The 23,980-nt window shown below is 45.9% G+C and overlaps 1 protein-coding gene across 5 annotated transcripts in view; it reads left to right on the forward strand.

The window, feature by feature from the left end:
* Positions 1-23,980, forward strand: part of PRDM15 (PR/SET domain 15) — a 1,394,990-nt gene that overhangs the window by 631,724 nt on the left and 739,286 nt on the right. For all 5 annotated transcript variants that reach the window (XM_069636031.1, XM_069636033.1, XM_069636034.1 and 2 more), the window contains one exon: positions 18,979-19,073. In XM_069636031.1, the coding sequence (XP_069492132.1) occupies positions 18,979-19,073 (95 nt within the window). The remainder of the gene's footprint in view (positions 1-18,978; positions 19,074-23,980) is intronic.

A 23,980-nucleotide genomic window follows, 5' to 3' on the forward strand; every position in this document is an offset into this window, starting at 1 on the left:
TTATCAGGAACTACAGCACAATTTATGCAATCTCTCCCTGCAGTTTTCAGAAAGGGGCGGTCTAGCTGTCCAATCGGGACAGCCAGCCCCCTACCTGGACTTGGATCCATTCAGGCAAGGTGGAAGACAAAGGGCTGCAGAGTTTTGGACTCCTCCCTTGCTACCTGCCTTCTCAGACACTCTGGGACTTGGGCAGGGAATTCAAAGGATTCCTGCCGAAGACGAAACTTCCAATGAGGTCGTTCCCACCTGGAATGTTAGGGGAAGACCTCTGAAACAACAAGGATGCTTAAAAATGGCGAAAAAGAAGGAACCCGAATTAGCAGCCTGTAAGTAATAAGACTACAAAGTCACTAAGGTAAAACCACTGCCACCAGCCATTCAAGTAAACTGGCATTTGTAACAACATTGCTACAGGTAAGTATGCAAGGGGATACATTGTTTTCTTCACATAAGGTGGGGTGTGGTGGCTCACTATACAAAATGTAAAGGGGATGAAAATCCCTCTTTAACACTTGAACAGTAGTTTACCCAAGTACTTTAAAGAGAAATTAACAGGGAAGCCCAAAGGGGCAACCCAGCCTAAGCCCAAAAGTTGGGAAACTATAACTCCAATCACACACTATGGAGAGACATAGAAAGGTCACCCATAAAAAGAGTGAAAGACTAGGTAAGAGGGGAAAGAGATTCCCATTCACCTAGGGACAAGGAGAAATAATACCAAATCCAAGCAAAAAAGTTCTGGGGTTGACACAGGTCAGGAAGATTTATCACAAATCTGAAAATCTTACCTAACAGCAAAGATTAATGGAATCTATAGTCGGTTTCTTAAGTTCACATTGTTCTCTATCAAGTATATGTAATGGCAACATGTCAGATATAACTGTGGTATCCCCAAGAGTAGTAATAGTGGTTGGATTGCTAAAGTAGTCCCCCCCCCCCCGGTCAACCTCCTACAAAGAGTGTTTTATAAAGGCAATACAGGTGACCATTGGAGCATTTTTCTCTGAACCCAGAATGTCAATACTGCCTTATCGTTGTTCCAAATTCTTAGCCAGAGCTGAATCATTTCCAGCCTTAATGTATCTTCTAGATGAACACTGTTTAATTTATTGTGAACAGCATGAGTTGGAGCTGGCTCCCCCTTCTCCGGAGGAGAGGGGCGAACACCTGGGTAGAATCAAGCACAACACCCTAACATTACACCTCCGAAGACATTTGCCACCTTTTGACCAACCTCTACTTGCTAGCACTTCCATTTGCTACTGTGATATTATACCACTAACTGAGACGAAGAAGATTAACCACAACATGAAGATTACCAAACAGGTAACCACTGGAAAACAGGAACAATGAAGAGAAATAACAAAAAGGAACTGCAGCGGTATAGACGTCCTCAGAGGCGTGGTTCCCAGTATACCATACATTTCAAAGAGAGATTGCATATCATTCAGACACAGCCAACCTGGATGAGACTGTGTAGCCCGGAAAGCCCGAAGGAGACGCAGAGAAGGCCAGGAGAGAGCAGAGAGCAGTCCACTACCAGAGTCCAGAGGGAAACAGAACTCCTTTGATCAAGGGCACCCAGACTGTCACGACCCTCGCCCAAAACCCCCTCTGGGAAACCCATTGGCCAGGTGGAGTCAGGACTCGGGCCTCTAGAGCCTGGCATCCTCTTCAAAACCCTCATGGGGCCAGTCCTGGCATCTATGGCGCCAGGCTCATACACCATGAAAAACAATGTGCTTGGGAACTACTTTATTGTATTGTTAGCCAACATGGAGGCATCCACATAGCTTGGTTCCTAAGAACCAAGCTATGCGGTCTAGTTTTTTGGGTGTGGTAGCCTAGGGACTACTTTACCTGGACTATTTTGTTGGGGCTATTTAAACCACACCCGTGCAAAACAACACGCTTCGCGTTACTTTGCAGCTTGCAATGTGACGCTCACTGTGTCCATCTATTCCCTCGAACCTCGGAGAAGCAGAACCTGCAAGCAGACAAAAGGAACATCATTAGCAGCAGCATCTTACCTGCAGTCTTCATCTTTAAACACTCGCAGCTACTGAGAACAGCTTCCTCGAATCTGCATGCCTCCCGGACAGAACAACCTGAAAGAGGAAGATAGAGGCAACATTAAAGAAAGCAGTAGAGACATTTACAAATTACGAACTGCTCAAAAGGCTTACCTGGCTGGTCGCCTCTCGGCTGGCACCACTCCGGACATTCCACTCACGCTGAAGAACATTGCAACCTACAAGGACGGAAAACGCAGGTTAGCAAAGGCAAGACTAAGCAGCGCTGTGCATAGCGCTTACCGCATCATAGCGCTCTTAATGCACCATCATTTACCAGCGGGGCTCAACCAAGCCAGTTCGCTACCTAAGGGAGAAAAAGAGACATTTTAAACAAAGAAAGGCATGCAGGATAACAAAAAAACTAAAGAACAGCAATAAGACCTACCTGAACAATATCAAACAGGCCGGCGTCAGTGAAGTAACTGCACCGCACTCGCCCATGAAAGACAACGCGCCGCTGCAAAGAAGGCAGGACGGAGAGCATGCCTAATCCTCCCACAAGGTGAGGAGAGGGCGCCAGAGGGACTGAAATCATACAGGGAGTGGAGGGAGGATACTTACCCTAGTCGGTCAGTCTTCAACACAGTCCTCCTGTATTTTCAGGCAGCACCTTCCCCGCAGACCACATCAGGGCAAAGCTGAGAAGCATACCAACGAGTGATCCGGCTGGGTGGCGTCCCTGTGGATACCAGGTGAGCGTAACACAAATGGCACCTGGAGGCTGGCAGACGGTGACACGAAAGCCAGAGGCAGTGTCCAGACCATCGATCCAAGGGCAGGCGATCCGACGGTTGAATGCACCAACCCGCGGAAACTCCCATGCAGCAAATGGAGTGAGCGAAGGACCCTAGGAAGAACCGGACGCACATCTCGTGAACAGACAAGGTAAGAGGAGAGGCACAGGGATCGGTAGGAGCTGGAAGGTACAGGATAAGAAAACCATGTATGCAGATAACGAATTGGGTTATCTTCCTCGTGGCAGTACTTGGCAGAGACATGAACCAAGTGGACCAATTGGAAGAAGAGGTGAGAAAGAAACGAGGGTCGGGACCCCAAACTGCTTTTGGAAAAATCACAGAAGAGATGCAATTCATCTTCCTTGTAGCAGTACTTGGCAGGGAAGTACACCAAGTGGGCCAGTGCAAAGAAGAGGTGAAACCAGAGTGGGACATTTTAGGTGTGAAGCCTAATGAAGAGGAGGCCTGGAGTAGGGAGCCATTCACCCTGGTTATAAGGAACTGAAATCAGGAGAAGGGAGTCATTCTCCTGTTAACCAAGGCCTGGGGAAGGGATTCCTTCCCCAAGGCTACTTGAAACCAGAGACCAGGGGAAGGTAGTCATTCCCCCTGGTTGTAAGGAGCTGAGAGTAAGAGACCAGGAGAAGGGAGACATTCTCCTGACAAACCAATGTGTTTGGAACTTTACTGTCAGGGGAAGGGCGCTATTTCACTGACTATGTGTGGGACACGAAACTGTTTTTGAAACGTGAAAACTGTTTTGACCAACCGGGAACAAGAACCGAGGAGGAGGGACTCGTTCTCCTGGGAGCAGTCAGAACAGTACTACTTTAGTTTATAGTGTAAGGGACAGAAGTAAGGTTTTCTTGACACAGGACAGTGGACATTTTGAGTTGACAAACATTGTGACAATCCCCTTAGATCGTCCTTAGTTGAGACAGGGATAACTCTCTTAGGAAAAGGGATAGATAGGTTTTTCTTTCCTCTTTTTCAGTGAATAAGTCTTCAGCCCAAGAATGCCACCTTTATGTCACCGTCCTTCTTCTGCACCCTTACAATCTAAATAAAAAGTAATGGCCTCAACACATCTGTCTGACTCCTGATTCGAATGCAAATGAAGGTGAGCAATGACCGTCAACAATGGAGCGCGCACATGCCACAGTATCTTTATGAATCCAAATAAGTAAATGGGTTGGGTGTTCTGGGCAATTCATTTTCCTGAGACCCTGCCAAATCTTTGATTGACCTTGACAAAGCCAGTGCTCAGGCCCACGATGAATGCTAGATAAATTGCTTTTGTACACAAATAGCATTGGAGATGAGGTGGAGGTTCAGTGCTTGTTAATTAGTCCATGTTCCTTCCCTAAAGTTTTCTCTATCTACTCACTTTTGCAAACGTGACAAAACCGCTCTATCAAAGATCTTAAATTCGGCATCCAAGGGTTAAACTGGCCTGTAAGCCTTAGGATCCACTCTATCACCCCTTTTATTGACTAGGGTGGTTATTGCTTTTGCCCACAAATCCAGATACTAATGGAATTCTAGCAAGCAGTTAAAAATACAAAATAGTACAGGGGCCCACAACTCCTCAAAGGAGCGAAAAAAGATCTGCGGGTATTAAGTCCAGGCCAGGTCTTTTCCCCAAACTGGTTTTCGAGAGCTGATCAAATCTTGCTTAAGGAGAATCACAACTCTATTTTTCACATGAAGGTTGATTCATAGGTTTACCTGTAGTACTCGAGGACTACTACATTTCTAGTCCCCCTGTAAAGGTCTGAAAAGTGAACCCACCCATTCATTATCAGGGATATTGGCTTCAGTCCGGTAATTTTTTCTGGTAAATTGAGGGCCATAATTTACGATGTGCCAAAAATGTCTAGAATTAGTCGAGATCCTGCCAAGTTTTAAATTCTAGTTCAACTTCCTTGTCTGTATTGCATTCTTATAGGCTGCTCTAGTTTTTACAATTCTCTTTCTATTCTAGTTTGAAGTTTTTAGGGTGGATCTTTAGGATGGATAGTAAATCCCTTTTTGTCTATGTGCATTAAACTACAGTCATTTTGGCGGTACATTTGCCATGAACATCTTTAAAGAAATGTTTTGCTATTTTGTCCATGAGATCCTGATGCAAATTCAACACCTTATCCCCTGAATTCTCTGGGTCTAAATCGAGAACTTTTAGCAGGGACTCACTATTATCCCTAATAATTCAGGTTCGTTTTTCCATGACAATCGTTCCATCCCATCTGATCTTCCTCCTATTGGTTGTCGAGTCCATGTTGCTCATCTCTACAACGTTGGATTTTGTAATACATTTGTCATCCACTCCCAGTTTTAAGGCAATACCAAAATGATCGCTATAGAGGTCAGACACTATATTAAACACCTGTATGTTCTTCCAGCTAGTTCTGGATTTACAGAGGAAGTCAGTAGTAGATTTACCTCTGGTTCATAAAGGCATAATTCCCTGGAATATCGCTCTTATATCTTCTGTTGATTGATCAAATGTCCCATTCAGTGAGCCAGTAAGAGAGTGCCAAACCATTCACGCAGGTGCGCAGATCACGCATGATAGGCGACGAAATAGTGTGGACTAAGTCCTCAGTTAAGTCGAGGACATCACTCCTTGGACTGTTGCCTGTTTTAAGGTTGAAATCTCCCCCTACTATAAAGCAAGGGGACTTTTCTTCATTTCTGGTCAATAGGTTCTCATAGATTAGAGTTCTAAAAGAGTTGGATCCCTTTTGCTCTTCCCGGATAAGATTATAAAAAATGTTACAACTTGCATGTTCTTTCTTTCCTCATAATCTTAGAAGTATAATTTGGATGTTGGGTGAGGAAGGTGCCACTTCGGTTAATATAGCATCGAAAGTGCTTTTGACTAAAATCCACTGTAAGGTCTGTCACTGCGGCTTCTTAGTAGCATATGTTTGGAACCCAGTGAAAAAATCCAAATGGATGTTCTCCACTGCCCATGTTTCTTGTAAGAGGATCACATTGTAACATCAATGTTGGTGACAAGTGGTTGTCAATCTGTTTCTTCAGGGGTAGCAAGGTCATTAAAATAATTTGCAGAGATAATAGTCCCTCTTGATCCTGGAAGAGATGAAACCTCCCCTCTAAGTTCTTGGCATACCTCTAATCAGTACAATCTTGAGTAGTTGCCTTTTTGAGGTTCACCTGGGCTGAGCCTGGCCTCCTGTTTAGCATGGGATTTGTAGACCCCCTATTCCCCAGTTTAGATGGATCTATAGGTGGTCTCTGTAGTGGGGCGTGGATAGAAATATGAAAAAGGTAATATGGTGATTTTCCTCGTGTAAAAAAACGGCCAAGTTAGAATTTAAGACTCTAGCAGCTAAAAAGGCCCAGCAAAAGTAATTGCAATAGTCACCCCTGGGTTGGTCTGGGCCCCCACCTCACACCACACGTCTGACCCATAAGGATCTTCCTTGGATTAATTTGGGGGCCTATATAATGTTATTATTGAGCCAATGTGATCCCTTGTTTAGTAATGCTGTGGTGGATTTGAAATTATTCCTGATTAGTGGGTCTATTCAAACCAATATCCCAACTGATGGCAATGCCTCTGGCATCAATTGAAGGATAAATGGTGAATAACATGTAAAGATGTTAATTGTCTTACCACAGGGCTTTGACACAAACCCTTGCGGGTCGGAGACCGGGACATTAAACAATGATACTTGTGCAATCACTTGTTTAGTATTATTACAGCCATCGCATTGTGCCTTCTCAGCTTAGATGACCGGTAAACTACCTCCCTCCCCCAAATTAATATCCAGTGAATCAGCTGTTATCAAAGATTCAATCTTCTGAGTCTGGGGCATGGTTCTAAGTGTTCTAATCATATCATCTATAATGCTCAAGGATCCCATGATGGTCTGTCTGAAACTTTTTAGATCGTCAACAATATTTATAAACTTCAGTTGTAAGTCAGCCACCTTCTTCGCTAGCTCCTCTTGTGTTGGGCAACGTTGCAAGTCCTGCACATTGGATAAGACCGCACATTCAGGTTGCAATTTATCCGTTGGGTCGCTGGAATTCATAGGAGCCCAGTTATTGTCAGAATCAGCCAAATTGTTTACTTTATGTACAGTGGGTGGTGGTTTGAGCACCTCAATGGTGATGCTTGCCATAGTGCCAGACTCGTCAGTCGTACTGACATTTCCATCAGGTTCATGACGTAGGACTTCAAGATTTTTCCAAGGTGAATTCCCTTTCTTACCCTTGCCCAGAAGACTTTTAGACATTGCTTCCCTGGCGTTGGCTCTTTCTGCTGTGTGGGTGCGTTCCTCCAATTTCCTAGAAATTTCTAATGTACCCTCAATTTTTTGGGATCAATTTGGGCCATTAAATCTTCTTTGTTTTTTCCCCATCAGTAGAGTCCGATAGGAGTGGTGCTTTCTTTTTGGCAATTTTCTTGTAAAGAGAAAGGCCATTTATAACGAGCTGTATGAGATCACCTCTTGGATCGAGAGTTAATACCTCTATGCATGGGCATGTGCAAAGCCTCTACGGCATCTTCTGGGGTGGCACTAAATCAAGTACAGGATCCAGGGACTATATTACAATCTATACTGTAGAGGGGTACACCCGATTGGTTAACAAGGAAACCATAGTCTGACGCTCTGCCCCCGCTAGGAGTACACAATGGGCAGTAGGTGACAGTCAATGGGTAGTCTTCAGGTTGGTAAAATGTTAAGTTGCTAAAGCTGCCTCTTGGGGTGTACACCTGATTGGTTGACAGTGTGACATTAGTCTGACACTCTGCCCCCGATAGGCAAAAGCTAGCACTGTCTCCAGCAGTCGTAGAGGGACTAAACATAAACACACAAAAATAAACTTGCTGCGATAAAACTGGGCACCGTTGGAACCAACAAGCAGGAAGTACCTCAGGAAAGCCAACAAATGACCCCCAAGTGTATGGCCAGTCACATATATTGATCACTCCTTGCAAATGACGGCAACAAATGAACTTTTCTAGTGGGTTAAAACGCACAATTAAAAATGGTTAGACGAGTCGGCTTTGTCAAGAAGCCAGAGGGCAGCATGTAAAAGAAATCACTTACTTGCTAGGTCTTAGGAAACCATGCAAAATAAAGTAAATATTAAAACAGCCACTTCTCTGGAGTCGGGATCCGGGTAACAAGGTCCAGGATCTTTCCAAGGTGCTCTACACTTGTAGGTGGGGTGGGGGGGAGGTTGCAAAAAGCAATCAAGAGGTAAACAGTTATGAGGGTGAAACGGGCTTGAATACAGGAATTTCTGGAGTGCCACTGGATCCTTGTAATCACCAGACTAACATTGCTGGTCCTGCAGTTACTGCTCTCCCCACTTTCACCCTCGGTTACATTATCTGAGGTAACTTGTGCTCTTCCTGTGTCGTTGAGCCGGTCAGAGGCTCTGAGGCTGGCGAGTATTCTCCCCCCTCAGAGCTCCGACAGCACTGCAAGAACTGCCTTCTCCTGCTGCACTCAATGGAACGGGAAGGGTTTTCAAACAGGTGGGGTTCCGTCTCATCTCCACCTTGGCACCAGTTGCTGTGTGCTGCCCACCCCCGCTATGCTTCTTGCATAAATGGAAGTCGTGCTGAAATATGAGTCAGGGGCTAAGTTAACATACCGGTTTCTGTCCACACCCCTGTTCTCCACAGGGTTACATTGGTGGAAAGTCCTTTCCCTATATCACAATTTCCTGACTTTGGTCGGTGGAGGTCAAAGATCCCTTCCTAGGACTATCCTAAGGGCCAATATTGAGTGATTGTGCATACCAGAACTTGATCTATCCTTTCACTATTATTTATCATAACAATTGGCATCACCAATCTTTTAATCAACCTACCTGTGAAGTGTCTACTCTGTAACTGGTGGCGTCAAAGACTCCAAACCATCCTATGGTTGGACTTTATAAGAGCTAGGGAAGCCGACTATGATTATCCTTTATTATTTCTAATGCACCCGAGTACTTACCTGTGTTACACTGGTCATTGAATAAAAAGCTATTCCATTTCTCCTAAGGTTGAATTTATATATCTGTTTTATCAGTGTTGGTTTGACAATGTTTGACTAGAGGTTGTACTTGCTTGGTGTGTATTTTAAAGGCCTAATGAACTGTTGTATATTTGTATACCTGTCTGTCTGTCTAAATAGATTGTTTTGTGTTGCTCTGTGTGCACTCATTGTAGCCCTAGACCACACTCACACCCTTCCTGCGACTAAGTCTTGCTGCTTTGCTGTCTTACCTTGAGTGGGTTTGGCTAAACTCTGCTTCGAATGGATTGTGTCCTCCAACGTATTACAAATCTTTGACATGTAATGTCCACAGCTGTGCATTTCGGAAACTTTTTCAGCAGAGGGCATCCTGCGTCGATGACGACGGGTCGATGTCCCTCGAAGGCCTCCGTCGAGGGTGACGTCACCGGATGTTATAAATGGACGCATGGCGCCCGTAGCCTCAGTTCTGTTTTTCCTGCGAACGTGTTGCTTCGTGAAACTCGGCAAGCCTTGTGTGTTATCGTTGAGATGTATTTTTCTTCGACCCCTCCAACTCGGCGGTCTGGCTTCAAGAGCTGCCGGGACTGCAAGTCGAAAATGTCGTTCACGGACCCGCATCGCATTTGTTTGTGGTGCCTGGGCGAGTCGCACAACACTGACGACTGCTCGAAATGCCAGTCGCTGACTGCCAAGGCCTTGCAGGAGTGCAAGGCAAAGCTCCAGGTCAGTAGGGGCTCTAAGCCTGTTAAGTCCCGAAAATCCAAATCGTCCAAGGGGGTTTCCACCGACGACTCGAAGGGTGGCTCTCTGCGTCGGAAGGAGTCCCGGGGATCTCAGTCCTGGAGTGGTTCCCGCCATTCCGCTTCCTCCTCCCGGCACTCTAGGAAGCGCCGTCACTGGTTTCCTTCCCCGTCGTCCTCGTCTAACGAAGCCAGGCCAGGATCGGTCTCGTACCATGGCTCACACGCCTTCGGGCTTGGGTCCACGACCCGACACGCATCGGGAGCCTTCGAGGTCCCGTACGGACAAGGATTCGAAAAGTGGCAAGAGACGTGTTGCTAGGTCTGGGTCCTCTTCGTCAGCGTGACTGCAACAACCTACTGAGGGCTGGATGCTGGTGTCGACTCGGTCGGCGCCATGTTCGTCAGACTCGGACGTCAACACTTTGCCATCATATCAGCCCTCGGCACCTGTGTCGATGTCGCCGAAGCCTTCGGCGTTCTCGACGTTGAGATTGTCGAAGCTTTCGACATCTAAGCCTTCGGCGCTCGCGACGCCTTTGGGTATTTTTGCCCACAATCTACCTTTGGAGTACCCCGATGTGGTGGATCCTCCTAGGAAGGTTACGGCGAAGTCTGTAAAGCCTGTTTTGGACTCTAGGCCCTCTTTTGTCACCAGACCTGGGTTTCAACTCCCTCTGGCTAACATTTATGAAGAGGAAGAAAGGTCTGGATTTGAGGACCCTGGTGAACTTGATGAAGCTCCGATGTTTCCTGGAGATAGTCAGTTGGAGGAGTTGAGACAGACCCTCCATGATGCTAGTTGGTTGAACACTTCTCCGGTAGTGGAATTTGGTAGGCCTGAGCCTGGGGCTCATGCAGAGTCTTCATACAGGAGGCTTATGGCTAGGGTCTCTGAGGATCTGGGCTGGTCCAGTCCTCCGGAAGACTTTGTACAGGATGATCTAACAGACGTCTTAGATCAAGGTCCGTCCTCTGACCCAGTTTTACCATTTCATCTCATCTTGCAGAAAAGGGTGGCAGCTGCTTGGCAGTCCCTGGAATCTCTTCCGGCCGTTAATAAATCTTTGACAAAGAAATACCGCCCTTCTGTTAGCGACCCCAGCTATTCATCTACTCGCCCCGCTCCCGAGAGTTTGGTGGTTCAAGCGGCTACGGCCACCTCGAGGCAGGCGGCGTACCCTACCATCCCTCCGGATAGGGACGACAAGCGCTTCGACAGTTGGGCCCAGAAGGTATTTTGTGGTGGCAGCATGAACTAGAAATTGGCCAACTCCACTTGAGCCTTGGCAAGGTTTTGACACACTCTGTGGAACTGTTTCTTTAGCGGCTGTTGGGGACAATTCTCTGTAAAGGCTAATTTCCCAAACCTAGTGAGTCCCCAGCAGCTTTGCTGGATTTTTGGGGTTTACTTTTTTCTCCTGCTAAGAGTGAGACTCTTTTACTCCCACTCTTAGACATGATTTGAGGTGTTCCTTTGTCTTTCCATGTGTTTTATGGGCTATGTGGTCTTTTACTCCATAGGGTTTCATGTGTTTTTGATGTGGGTTACACAGCACCCTCCGTGCCGTAACCCAGGGGGTATCGTAGCGACCCCCAAACATAGACTCCATACCCTGGGACTGACTATTGTCTCCCAGGGCATGAAAAGTCACCATTGGCTTTACTTGTCCCAAATTATGAACAGAAACCAGTACAAACCATCATGTTGTGGACGTACTGGTCGGGCAATTCGATTGCCCCGGGGTCTGTTGTTGTGGGGGCACGTCTCCGTCCCCCTGATCGAGTTTTGGCTGGTGGCAGTGGATACTACTTTTCATATTCGACTGCGAATATATCTCTATGGGATTTTCCCATTGTTCGAGGCTACCAACTTTAATTATTTAATTCCTATAGCCTCGAACATACTGCCGGTTTATTTATTTAATATTAATTCACTGGTTGGTATTTTTTGCCAGAACTCTATTCTAAAATGGCGTTTGTTCTCTTCTGTGACTCCAACCCAAGTCGAGCCCTTTGTTCCACATTTTGGCAGGCTTCTCCACAGAAGCCTCGAAAAGTGGTGCCACTCTGTCTGGGTACCACAGGGGGTGTCGGAGGGGGTTTAGGCTCCCTGGACTGAGTTGCCTTGGCAACTCAAGTCGCACTCTTGTGTGATTGGCCCAACCACTTAGCATGTTTGATTGACAGCTAGGCTGAATGAATGGGGGTTTGCTGCATAAAAGCAGGGCTTTGGGGACTGGAACTTCAGAAGTCGCCACAGGACCTAAGAATCCGAGGAGGGAGAAGCTGAGCCGACCTGCAACGACGACACCACCGGTGGAGCCCTGCTGAACAGTCTCACCACTTTTCCCGACGACAGAGGAGATCTCCAGTCCGGAGAGTCTTCTTCCTTTGACTGGTGGGGATAACCAGTTTTGCCTTCTTTTCGCCTACCTGGAGCATCTTGTGCCCGCCTTGCCCGTGCCAAGCACCCCGGCAACCGGAATACCACGGTTTACCACTACCGCAAGTAGAAGGATAGAACGTTTTAACCGAAGAACTCTGCGGCTGGTTTCTTCCCTGGCAGTGCAACGACCTTCATCTTTCCTCCACGCCGAGACTCCTCTTCCTTTGGACGAAACACCGACTTGCACCCGCTGCAGGGAAAAACGGCCCCCGCTGGAGCTTCCTTCCCACTTAAGGTACTGTGTCCCACCTGGCTTCCCTTGCGACAGATCGTTCGGGTGACAGTAAAGCCTCGACTTTCTAACCTGGGCTGGCCTGGGACAACCCAGCTAACTTTTCCTGACTTTACTTTCATGCTTTGTGTGCGAACTATCTACAAGACTCTTTGGGCATAACCCCACTGTGTGAACCTGGACCCCTTCTGCTTGCTCTCTCCAAGAGTGGGCCTTGCAATTGACTTCCTTGCTCTCCAGTAGAACTCTGCCTATCCTGCCTTACTGTGGTTCTTTAAAAAGTATTGAAATTTGTGTGCTTCCATAACTCTGCCTTTTCCCTCCCTTTTTAATAACTTAGTAGAGTGCCATCTTATGTTAAGTGCTCACCTCTGTCTGAAAATAAGTGGTGTTTCTCATTAAGACTTGTCTAATAAGTAATTAGGGTTATATATATATATATATATATATATATATATATATATATATATATATATATATATATATATATATATATATATATGTGACTGTGTGATGAATTTACTTGCCTCTTTGTGCTAGTGTAATTTACAAGTGTGTTTTTAAATAAATAATTGTATACTTTTACACCAAAGCTCTGGTCAGTGTTTGCTTGTGCTACTGTATCTCTGTATCTATAATGTATACTCTATATACTGCCTAACTCTTCTTGAGGGAAGTCTGACTGCTCAGCCACAGCTACCAAGTGAATCTGTGTGGTACAGACTGCTACCAAGTGGGTTTACTGCCAAACACCTGTAGTCCTAAATCTCTTCTCCTGTAGAACCACAAAGGTTAACGCTCTCACCTTAGGTAAGTGAACGCCGTGCTCTCCATCTGCCTCGAGGCAGGGTGCTGTAACCAGTTTCTTCACTGGATAAGGGGAGCAGGCCTCTTGACTTCAGAGGACTGCTGTCCGTCGTTTACTGCACGAACGGTAAGTTTCGAGTAATTCTAATGTCTTTAAAGTCTTTAGTAATGATGTCTCTTGTTTTGCAGGGTTCCGGCGATGGCGGATGGCGGGCTGAAGTGAGTTGAAGATGGAGCCCGTGTGATGAATAGAAGCGCCTGGAAGCACGTAAGTAAGCGCTTGTTGCCTGCTTCACGATGCGCTCTAACTGTCTTTTTATTTTGCAGGTACAAGTTCGGGGCGGCTGCAGGGTGCCGGAATACCCACTGGGTTAGATGTGGAAAGGAGTAATGGCACGTGAGTATTAAAGTTCCCCAATGGCTTTAAACGCACCTTGTTTTGTCTTTCAGATGCGGGATGCAGCGCCGAAGGCCTCCGGAGCGTGCGAAGAGTTGGTAAGCTTTTGTCTTTCAGATGCCGGAATGCAGCGCGAGGCGTTGGTGACAGCCGATGGACCAGGCAAGTGAAGAGCTGTCACTGAAGACCGTAATGCTAACCTGTTCTTTCTTGTCTTTATAGGTGTTGCTGAAGACTGGATTCAGAATGGTAAGCCTTTTTCCTTAGGCGCAGGATCAGATGCAGAAGACACGATGAGCGTTCTGCTGCTGAGGATGCAGAATAACGCAAAGCAAGATTCATCCATCGGGTGTGGTTTAAATAGCCTCCTGTAGTGCTTAGGTGTCTCCATCCACAGCCACGCCTAGGTAAGAAAAGAGTTCCTGCTTTCCAGAAGAGTTCCAGTGTTCTGAATCTAGGGAGTGGCTCCTGCCCCACCCAACAGGAAAAGTAGTTCCAAACAGAAGAGGATCAGAGACTCAACTGGCAGGCAAGTAAGCAGCATGGTCTGCTGCAGGTAAGTCCACCCAAGCATTATGAGCCCGGCGCTTCCAGCGCTGGGACTGGGCATATTTATGAGCCTGGTGCCACTGGCGCCAGGACTGGGTCCAAAAGGTCCCAATTGGGACTGGTTGGCACTCGGAACCTGGGTTATGGATCTGCTTCCAAGGGAGTTGGGAAAACCCTGACCTTTTGGAAGCAGAGATCATGACAGCCGCACCCTCCACGGGCTGGGTTTCTCCCTGAATTTCAAGAAGTCGCATCTGACACCTTCCCAACAGCTCCAGTACATCCGGGCTGTGTTAAACACATCCTTTTGGGGGCAGAGGGATGCCAGGGAGTGGAGTGCTCCCCTCCCAAGGTGAGGGCTCATCACATTGTGCAGATGGTGGACAAATTTCAAAATGCCCAGAGTCTCCTGGCTTTCGAATTCTTAAGGTTGCTCGGCCTCATGGCATCCTGCATTTTTCTGGTGCGAGGAGCCAGGCTGCGGATGAAATCCCTGGAATGGGTCCTGAAGATGCAGTGGTCGCAGTTCTTTCTACTCCAGTTCAGACTCCACTCTCGGTCTCCCAGGATCTTCTTTGGTGGGCCAATGAAGGGAACCTGATGCGGGGGAAACCGTTTTGGCAACCCTGGCCGGAGGGGACTAGTGACGGACGCTTCCCTCACAGGATGGGGCGCACATGCCAAAGACTTGACCGCCAGCGGTCGTTGGTCTCCGTCGGAGTCCAGACTCCACAACAATCTGTTAGAGCTGAGGGCCATCAGGCTAGCCCTGAAAGCTTTTCTGCCCTCTGTACGGGGGAAGAGTGTCCTGATCATGACGGACAACACAGTGGCCATGCATTACCTCAACAAAAAAGGGGGTTAGGGCCACTCCCGTTGTACAGAGAGGCAATGCAGCTCTGGTTCTGGGCCATCCAACAGGGAATTTCGATCTCGGCAGTTGATCTGGCTGGAGACGAAAATGAAGTGGCGGATGCTCTGAAAGAGGCAGAGCATGATCTCTCACGAGTGGGAGTTGGCTCAGGAAGTCCTTCAGGAGATATTTGCCCTTTGGGGAATCCGCCAAGTGGATCTCCTCGCCACCAGTGTCACCCGGAAGTGCGAGCGATTCTGCTCGCAGGAATTTCCTCCAAGCGGAGCCTTGGGAGATGCGGTTGTGGTGGATTGGTCATTCCCACTGCTGTATGCGTTTTCTCCAGTCCCTGTCATTCCTCAAGTGTTGTGGAGGTTGCAGAGGTTCGGTTCCTACTTCATCCTCATTTCTCAGGGTTGGGCAAGGAGAGTGTGGTACCCGGACCGTCTAGAAATGTCCATCTGCCCTCCACGCCGCCTTCCCTACCAAGAGAATCTGCTCTTGCACGAGGGGGGTCGGGTTCTCCATCCAGAGAACAAGACTCTCAACCTTCATGCTTGGTATCTGAAAGGTTGAGGTATAAGGATTGGGACCTCCCAGATGACGTGATAGAGGTGTTGCTTTAGGCCAGGCGGCATGCAACAAAATCCCTGTACCGTTGGCGTAAGTTCTGCGACTGGTGCAGAGGTCACAATGTTGATCCTTTTCAGTGCTCCATTCCTATGGTTTTGTCTTTCTTACTTTCTTTGACCCACAGGGGCCTTCAAGTGGGTACCTTTAAGGGTTACCTGGTGGCGCTGTCTATCTTTAAGCGCTCGTCTGAAGAATGTTCTTACTTTAAGATTCCTTTGATTTCTCAGTTTCTTAAAGGACTGACTAATGTATTCCCGCCGTCTCCTTTCCAGGCTCCGGTTTGGAATATGAATTTGGTTTTGAAATTTCTCATGGGTGCTCCGTTTGAACCGTTGCACTCTTGTCCTTTGAGATTACTGTCCTTCAAGACTGTGTTCTTGGTTGCGGTTACCTCTGCTCGCAGAGTGACTGAATTGCAGGCACTTTCATCTAAGCCACCCTTTACTGTGTTTCTTAAGGATAGGGTTGTACTGCGGGTACGTCTCTTTTCTACCTAAGGTAGTGTGAATATCATTTGAGTCAAAAGGTGGTTCTTCCATCTTTCTACCCTCCTCCTCATCCTGGTAAGGAAGTGGAGCGACTAGATCGGTTGGATCCTAGGAGAGCACTGAGCCTTTACATTTCTAGGATGTCCAGGGTCACAGTGGACGATCAACTCTTTGTAGGATATGCTGGACACTGATTGGACCAAGCTGTTACCAAACAGACCTTGTCCAGGTGGATTATCCTCCCCATTACGGAGTATTACCGGTTGACGGGTAAGGACCCTCCTGAAGGGTTACAAGCTCATTCCACTAGGGGCGTGGCTACTTCCACAGCCCTCCAGCGGAGGGTTCTTATTAGGAATATTTGTGATGCAGCCACATGGGCTTCAATCCACACCTTTGTTAAACATTACTCCCTGGATACAATCCATGGTCAGGATATGGCCTTTGGGAAGGCGGTTCTTTATTCTGCAATCTAATTGGGTACTCTAAATTCTTTTCCCCCCTCCTTTTACTGGTACTGCTTTGGGAGTCTGTCAAAGATGTGGAATACGTTGGAGGACACAATCCATTCAAAGAACAAGTTACTTACCAATTTGTAACGTTCTTTCAACATGATGTTCCTCCAACGTATTCCACATCGCCCTCCCAGCCTGCCCCTCTGGAGAATTTCCTATGCAATTGCAGCTTATGTTTCCACAAGGCTATGTGCAGTCAAGCAGGCATGAGACTGGTGCCACACGTTCTGTTGGAAAAAACGTAAACTGAGTCTACGGGCACTGTGCGTCCTATTTATAACATCCGGTGACGTCGCCCTCGACGGAGCCCTTCGAGGGACATGGACCCGACATCATCGACGCAGCACGCCCTCTGCTGAAAAAGTTTCCGAAGTGCACAGCTGTGGACATTACGTGTCAAAGATGTGGAATACGTTGGAGGAACATCCAGTCGAAAGAACGTTAACAGTTGGTAAGTAACTTGTTTTTCTAGGGCTGATTTTAGAAATCCATCTTAACAGGTTACATTCCTCGAAACTTCATGATCGGATGACGTTCCTGCTGATCTGAACAAATTTGTAGTAGATTGTAAACCTCATTATTAACGTACATCTCGAGATCTGTATTGATCACCCACCATTTGCCAGAAATATGGCTGTTGTGGCTTATGCTCTGACTCCATATGCTACAGGCCCATGCTGTTTATTTATGAAATAGCTAAATTTACCTACACAATCCTTTTCATTGGCGTGTCAAAATCAGGATTCTGGTCAGTTCCCTGCTTGGTTTTTTCCCATTCATGGTTACAACAGAGCAGCAGCCTGAACCAAGTTATGTTGTTTTTGAGAATAAGTTGACCAGCTATTCAGTATTATCATGCAGTTGAATACTGGGATTAGGGCCCCATGTGTTCTATGGCAGAGAATAAAAATTCAATGATGCTTTTTTTGGTTAATCAAGGGGTACTTCAATAGTCTAGACGCTCACCTTCAGACTCTTACCGCTGGTGTTCCCCAAGTCATTTGTGGCTTATTCTATGTCTAGCATATGCTGAGTGTGGTGTCTTAATAGGAAGAACACGATCTGCTCTGCAAATGCTGATGGATGATTATGCTGATGTTATGCTAAGACATAAGATTAAGGTAAACGTCCTAAAATCCCAAATCATGGATCATCATCGAGGCCGAAGAAGAGTCCTGTGATTATCTTGGGCTTAGATTTTCAGAGGAGAATCAGTGGAAACCTTGCATAGAGAAAGTGATCCTACAAGCAAAGTAAGCCAACCAAAGGATAGTATGCTTGTTGGTTTCTCATGGGGCAGTGCTGTTCTGCCAGGCCTGAAAGTTGAGGCTGAGTGTATAACCCCCTACATTGCTGGAATATGTGCAAACTCCCACATTGATCTCGAACACCAAATCAAGTTTCTAATATGGCTACTCAGTGCTTAATGTTTTTCTCTTCTAACCAGATGCACAATAATGTTTAAAAAAATAATAGGGCTACTGGTCGTGGGGGAATAGTCTAAAACAGAGCTATTGTACTAGAAGATATTCATTACACCATTAGTTCTCAAATCACAGCCAGTACCATTGTTGCTTAAGCTGGTAATTTGGCAGGTTTGACAAAAAGGTGGTCTTAACTAGATTTTTATTGCAGAATGTATTATCTTTAGATATCACTTGTAACATAAAATGTATAGCTCATCATGTAAGGACCAGTTTAATCTGGGTCGAAGCACCTTCTTTGAGAATGGGGCTGACTTGAAATCAGACAGTCGTGCTAAATGTCTTCTTTAAATAACAAAAAAGGGCCTCATCAGTTATCGAGCCTGGAAAACTGCAGTAAAAGCATATTTCGTGTTTATGCATGGGTACCACCACCTTTCATTCATGTGTCTATAATAAGCATGCACGGAAACCTATGTGTTATCACCAGCTTCGGCTTGCCCCAAATCAGATAGAATGGAGATATGGAAATGATTGTGTGTAAACGTGACTCCTTCTTGTTCGAATCTAATATACATGTTTATTTTTTGTTGCTGTATAATAAGCTCATGTAGAAAATATCTGCTACCTGCACTAAATCCTCCGCTTTATACAATGTCATATTGCTTATCATTATATTAATGTTGGTTGGAAATAGTGTGCTAGGCTCTTGAGTGGTTTTTAGTTGTGGCTATGGAAATTAGAGACGGAGGAGTGGCACTTTTGAAGTCTTTTAATTTAATCGTGATGGCTATTCATTTACACATGTGTAACAAAATAATTATGTAGCTATTATTATGTAGCTGATGGCTGTCTTACTTAATGAATCAATTATGAGAATAGATTGGCTATATTTGTTTAAAATGTGTTATGGATTTCTCTCAAATAAAATTTGATTTTTACAACTATTATAGACATGTATTTTACTGGGTCTAAATATTGTGGATTTGGCATGATAAATGGAGGGTTATTGTAACAATATGTAAAATTCCTTTCCTTTTTATTTTCTTGGGTGACTACTTGAAGGAGTAAGACGTGTGAAACGAGAAGAACTTCTCTCCAGTGATAATAACATGCACAAGCATAAGAAAACACCATCAAGCTGCCCTGTCTGCACAAAGGTAAAATGAAACCCCAAGTATATTGGGGAAATGCTTCTTCCTTCTTATAGACATGTTCCCTTGAAAGATAAGCAAGCTGCATTTCAGATATTTCTTAAACATTTTGTTTTTATGTATTTTAGCTTAAAAATACAAGAAGTCTAGATTAGTGCAACTGTTGGAAATTACAGGCATTCTTTTCCACTTCTGCATGCATTTGGTTTTATACCTATTCTACATAAGTGCGCACTTACCTCAAGTATGCCCATTGCGTTTTCTAGCCATATCCTATTCCCTTTTTCCACTTTACTCCCTTTATGCTGATTTCCCACTCAATCACTCTCCATTCGGCTACTCCCCTTCATGTTCGCACCACATGTACTTCTGTAAGTCGACATTCTCCAAAACGCGTATGCCTTTCTCTTTCTGTTGACGGATTATTACTTTGTTTGGCCACTACTCTCCTGACCCTCTTTGGGATTCCATAATCATAATCTTCTGGTAAGGGCTCTTGTGTACTTAAATTATGCCTAGTACTGTATGCCTTCAGCATTGTGATTAGTTTGCATCTAATGCTGGAGAGTAGCCTGTTGAGGAGAATTCTCAGAAATGTGCCAATTCCTCTCTACCTTAGAGACCTCCAGCTACTTTGCTGGATTTTAGGAGTTTTCATTTTTATCCTGGAGAGAGTGAGACCCTTTTTTCCCACTCTCTCATGTATTTATTATGATTTGAACACTGTTTCTTTGTAAGTATGGAGTCTGACAAACTCCATAGGCATCATCTTTACATTGTGTCACACAGCACCTTCAGTGCAGTGGCACAGGGAAGTCTTTCAGATTTCCCCAAGGTTTAAATACCTTCTCTTGGAGAAACTACTGTTTCCAAGAGCAGTGAAGTAAAATTTACTTTACATGGTGTGTTCTAGACCCAGCACACACTATCTTACAATAGGGTACTGGAGGGGTTACTTAGTATCCCCTTTGTCTAGTTTCACATGTAACATTTTTATGTTACCCTTTCCTCGATGAATGGCTGGTGGTAGTAGTTTACTTTTAACTACCGTGGTGTGCTTTTACCGCGAGCTGCGTTCGCAACTTTAGTAAAGCACCTAAGGGTGCCGTTTTTGTCAAAATGGCCCAGTCTTCTTTTTTCGCCATTTCTTTGTGGAAAGGTCCTTCTTGAGATTTACTCAGCACACCAAATCAGGTTTGGTTCCTTTGTTCATTTTGCCTTTGGCGGGATGCATGAGTGAAACCTGCCTCTGGCTCAAGGGTGTCTGGCAGGGGTAGGAAGCGAGGGAGGTGCCGGAACTCCCTGTGTTTAGTCTCCGAAGAGACAAGAATGCACTCTTAGGTGATTGGCTGGCTGGCTGGCTGGCTGTCCGGCAAGGACAGCCACCCTGCTGGGTGACTGATAGCTACGCAGGAATGAATGGGAGAAACCTGCATAAAAGGCAAGGCTTTATGACTTGGAAGGCAGAGTCGACCACTGGACGAAGGAATTCGAAGAATAACTTGGAATAGATGCCTGCTGCAACTCCTGGTCCGTTGGTTTGCCCGGTGAAGCCCTACTGCTGTCCTCAAGCTCAGAATTCACCTTGACTAGAGAAGCCCTGCAAGGACGACTTCTCCCCTTGAGTTGGTGGGACCAATCCACTCCAAAGTAAGCCGCCTGTACATCCTCTCGAAGCTGGTTGAAATTCCACTGCAGTTGCTGCTTTAACCGAAGAGCCAGGGAGAGGAACACCAGATTGTTTGTGTTGCTTTTAAGTTGGCCAAGAGCTCCAGGAAGATCCTGCGTACTCCCAGGAAGCAGGACTGACAGAGCCTGAGCCACCTCAACAGAGTGCTGGACCCCTGATGCAAGGATAGCCCATCTCAACAGCCAAGAGTCTGTGGTGGTGCTATTTGCTGAGACACGAGCAGCTGAAACCACGAAGTACCACTGACTTCAAATTGGTCCTTTTCTGTTACCCATCGTCCCGTTGCATTGCAGGAGTTCTCCAGATGTCCTCCCTCTTGTCCCCACGGCTGAGGCCCAGGAACACAGCATCGGCAGAGCTGCACAGGAACAGAAGCCAGTTGGAACTGTTTTTCTTCCAACCAAAGGTACTGTACAGTCTAAGAGAACTTGTCGTGTAGCCTCACTTGTTTCCAGTTGGGGCCAGTGGTGGGTGCTTATGTAGAGTTGCTAACAGCTTCTTTACCTCTCAAGCCTAAACAGCTGTGGCCCTACTTTGACTCTTACCTACCTCTATGAATTGCTTCAGCTCACTAAGACTTTTGTCCAATTGACTTTGACCTGTCCTGGCTCCCTGAATGATTCTTCTTCCCTCTGACTTAGTGTTTGGTCGTCCTTCCAGGAAGGGGTTAACTTACTTTGCATTGGGAGGTTTCAAAAGTACTTGCCTGCTTCAGAATATTTGTGAGATCTCTTGTTCTGCTCTAATAATATTTTTATTTGACATACTCCTACATATGGTTCTAAATGCAACAGTGATATATTAATATATTAATGTCCACACTGTCCTCGCTATTTAAGTCACCTGAGGGTGTAGGAAGTGTCTGCGTGCCATCCCAAAAGGGTACTTACTGATTTAGAAACCTTGAGAGTGTGTATTTTGGAGTGTATTTGTGTGTTACTATTATATTGCCCTTCTGAAGAAGGCTTACTCGAAATGTTAAATTAATAATTGTTTAATCAAGAAACCTTTTGTGTAAGAGTTTTTTTGAATACTTGTCACTGTGAATCTCCCCTACAGCTCACCTTGACCCCTCTTGAGATAAGCCTGGCTGCTCAATCACGTTACCAACCTGTGTAGTACAGACTTATACCAAAGGTTGGATTCCTATTGCCAGGAGTTCCGGGTTGTTGTAGTGCACCCAAAGGGTACTGCATACATTCTTGCCTAACATAGCTTATCTCCATTGTTTTCAGACTCGCTTCATTGTCCTGAATCCTTTTGTTACAGGGATGTATTCTTTTATTTCTCCTAAGCCTTTATAGCAGATATTTGCTTTCTTACCTCCTGCTCACATTCGTAGAAGTCTAATGGAGCATACATTATTTTCACCTCCATTTTAGGAAACCTAATGATTGATTTTTTTTTTTTCTCAGTCTCTTTGGTCCTTCGCACAGTTGTTTGTTACTAAATTCCCGAAGACTGTGTCTGAGATTATTTATCATATTACGTGGGCTGGATGTTGATTCTTATGTGACATTGTCCTGGAGTATTTTCTCTGTAGATGCCTCTGTGTCTCTGACCTTTGTCACAGATGGCTCAAGAAACACTCCAACACTCGAGGACAGTTATGTGTTTTTATTTAATTTTCAGTGGGCCCATATAGTTGTCCCTCTATCTTTTTTTTTTTAGTTTTTTTTTTTATTCTGTTTGCTTTTTCAACTTTCAACATACACACAGTATCAATATCATATCATGGCAGAAGAACGAGGAGAAAAAACATTTGAAGTAACGGGAAAATAACTATAAAGATGCCAAATTGTCACAAGGGAGGTTATGAGGTACCCCTCCCCATTTACACTGAGGTATAGGCATTACATTCATGCCAGTATCTTTCCACTAGAAATACCAGATCTTCTCATTAATAACATAATATTCATAAGCAAACTCTAAACCACCCCTCTGGGCCAGCCGGGCCCGTCTCCACCCCACCCTCAATCTATTGGTGTACGTTCAATATTGTAACGGCATGAAATTCTGGGCAAAGGCAATGTGTAGGTTATTATGGTCTCTGAATCACATCCCGAGTGTGAGAATAGTGGGGCCACTCTATCGTCGCACCATGTTTTGGTTTGGGGGCTTGGGCAACTAATGGGAAGAATGGGGGTGTTAATCGCTATGGTCTACCCCCTATCTACATGTGAGTGTCTCTAATAGTTCACAGAGCTTATCTACCCGTGGATTGCTGTCCGGGTTTAGGTGTTTCATTGCAGCCCGTTCCATTGTGCAATTCTTGACCAACAGGTTTGTCCATTGTGATATAAAAGGGGGGAAGGGTAGCCTCCAGTGTATGACGAGCAGTTTGTGGGCGGTACCCTACAAGCGAGGCGGTCAGAGTGCCAGTCCCTGTGACCGGCTCCGAACAACACTGTGTCTAGAGGCAGCTCTGATTCTGGGAAGTCCGATATAATGCGTTTGTTTCTCCAGCATGGGGTCTGGCATGGATTCACATGCTCATGAATATTCCCCGACATCAGGCTGGGAATCCTCGGTAAAGAAAAAATCTGCTTCAGTTTTGTTTCTGAACTTTCTCCTAATAACCAATCACTGGTCTCTGGGTCATACTGCCCCCAGCCAATGACTGCCCTCTATCTAAGCCCCTCCTCTGGCAGTCATCTTCAGATTTTTACTGCACGTTCAAGTGTTGGGAGTTATAGCTCTCGAGTTTTTACTGCGTTTTGTGATTTTTTCAAAGAGTTTAATCTCATTTTTTTCGGTCACTCAAGCCTCCACCGTTTCTACTTCCGATCAACGGGAACCCATTTCAGAATTTTCTACTCCTCCGAAGGGCGAGGTTTTCATCGCGTTCCGCTTCTTGGAGGATTCCAGAAGATCTTTGAGGCCTACCCCGCGTGGACATGGCCCAGGATAAAGGGAGCACGACGCCCGGATCCAAGCTGTTCAGGAGCTGCCCTGGATGCGGATTGCAGAATGTCTTCAAGGAGGACGAGCATTCTAGATCCCTCTACTGCCTTCACGAAGACAAAAACGCACGTCGAGAAGGACTGTGCGTTTTGCAAGAACATGTCGGAGCGGACCATGAAGAATCGGCGTATCTGCCCCACCAACTGGCTGGAGGGGTAGAGCCCAGCAGAAGGTGAGAAGAGGTCCGAGCGGTCTTCTAAGACCTTTGAGGGCGCTGCGGCGACACAACAAAAGGCAAAGCACCGCGAGTCCACGGGCA

This window comes from Ambystoma mexicanum, chromosome 7p (assembly GCF_040938575.1).
Source record: "Ambystoma mexicanum isolate Mex_15411 chromosome 7p, UKY_AmexF1_1, whole genome shotgun sequence".
NCBI lineage: Eukaryota > Metazoa > Chordata > Amphibia > Caudata > Ambystomatidae > Ambystoma > Ambystoma mexicanum.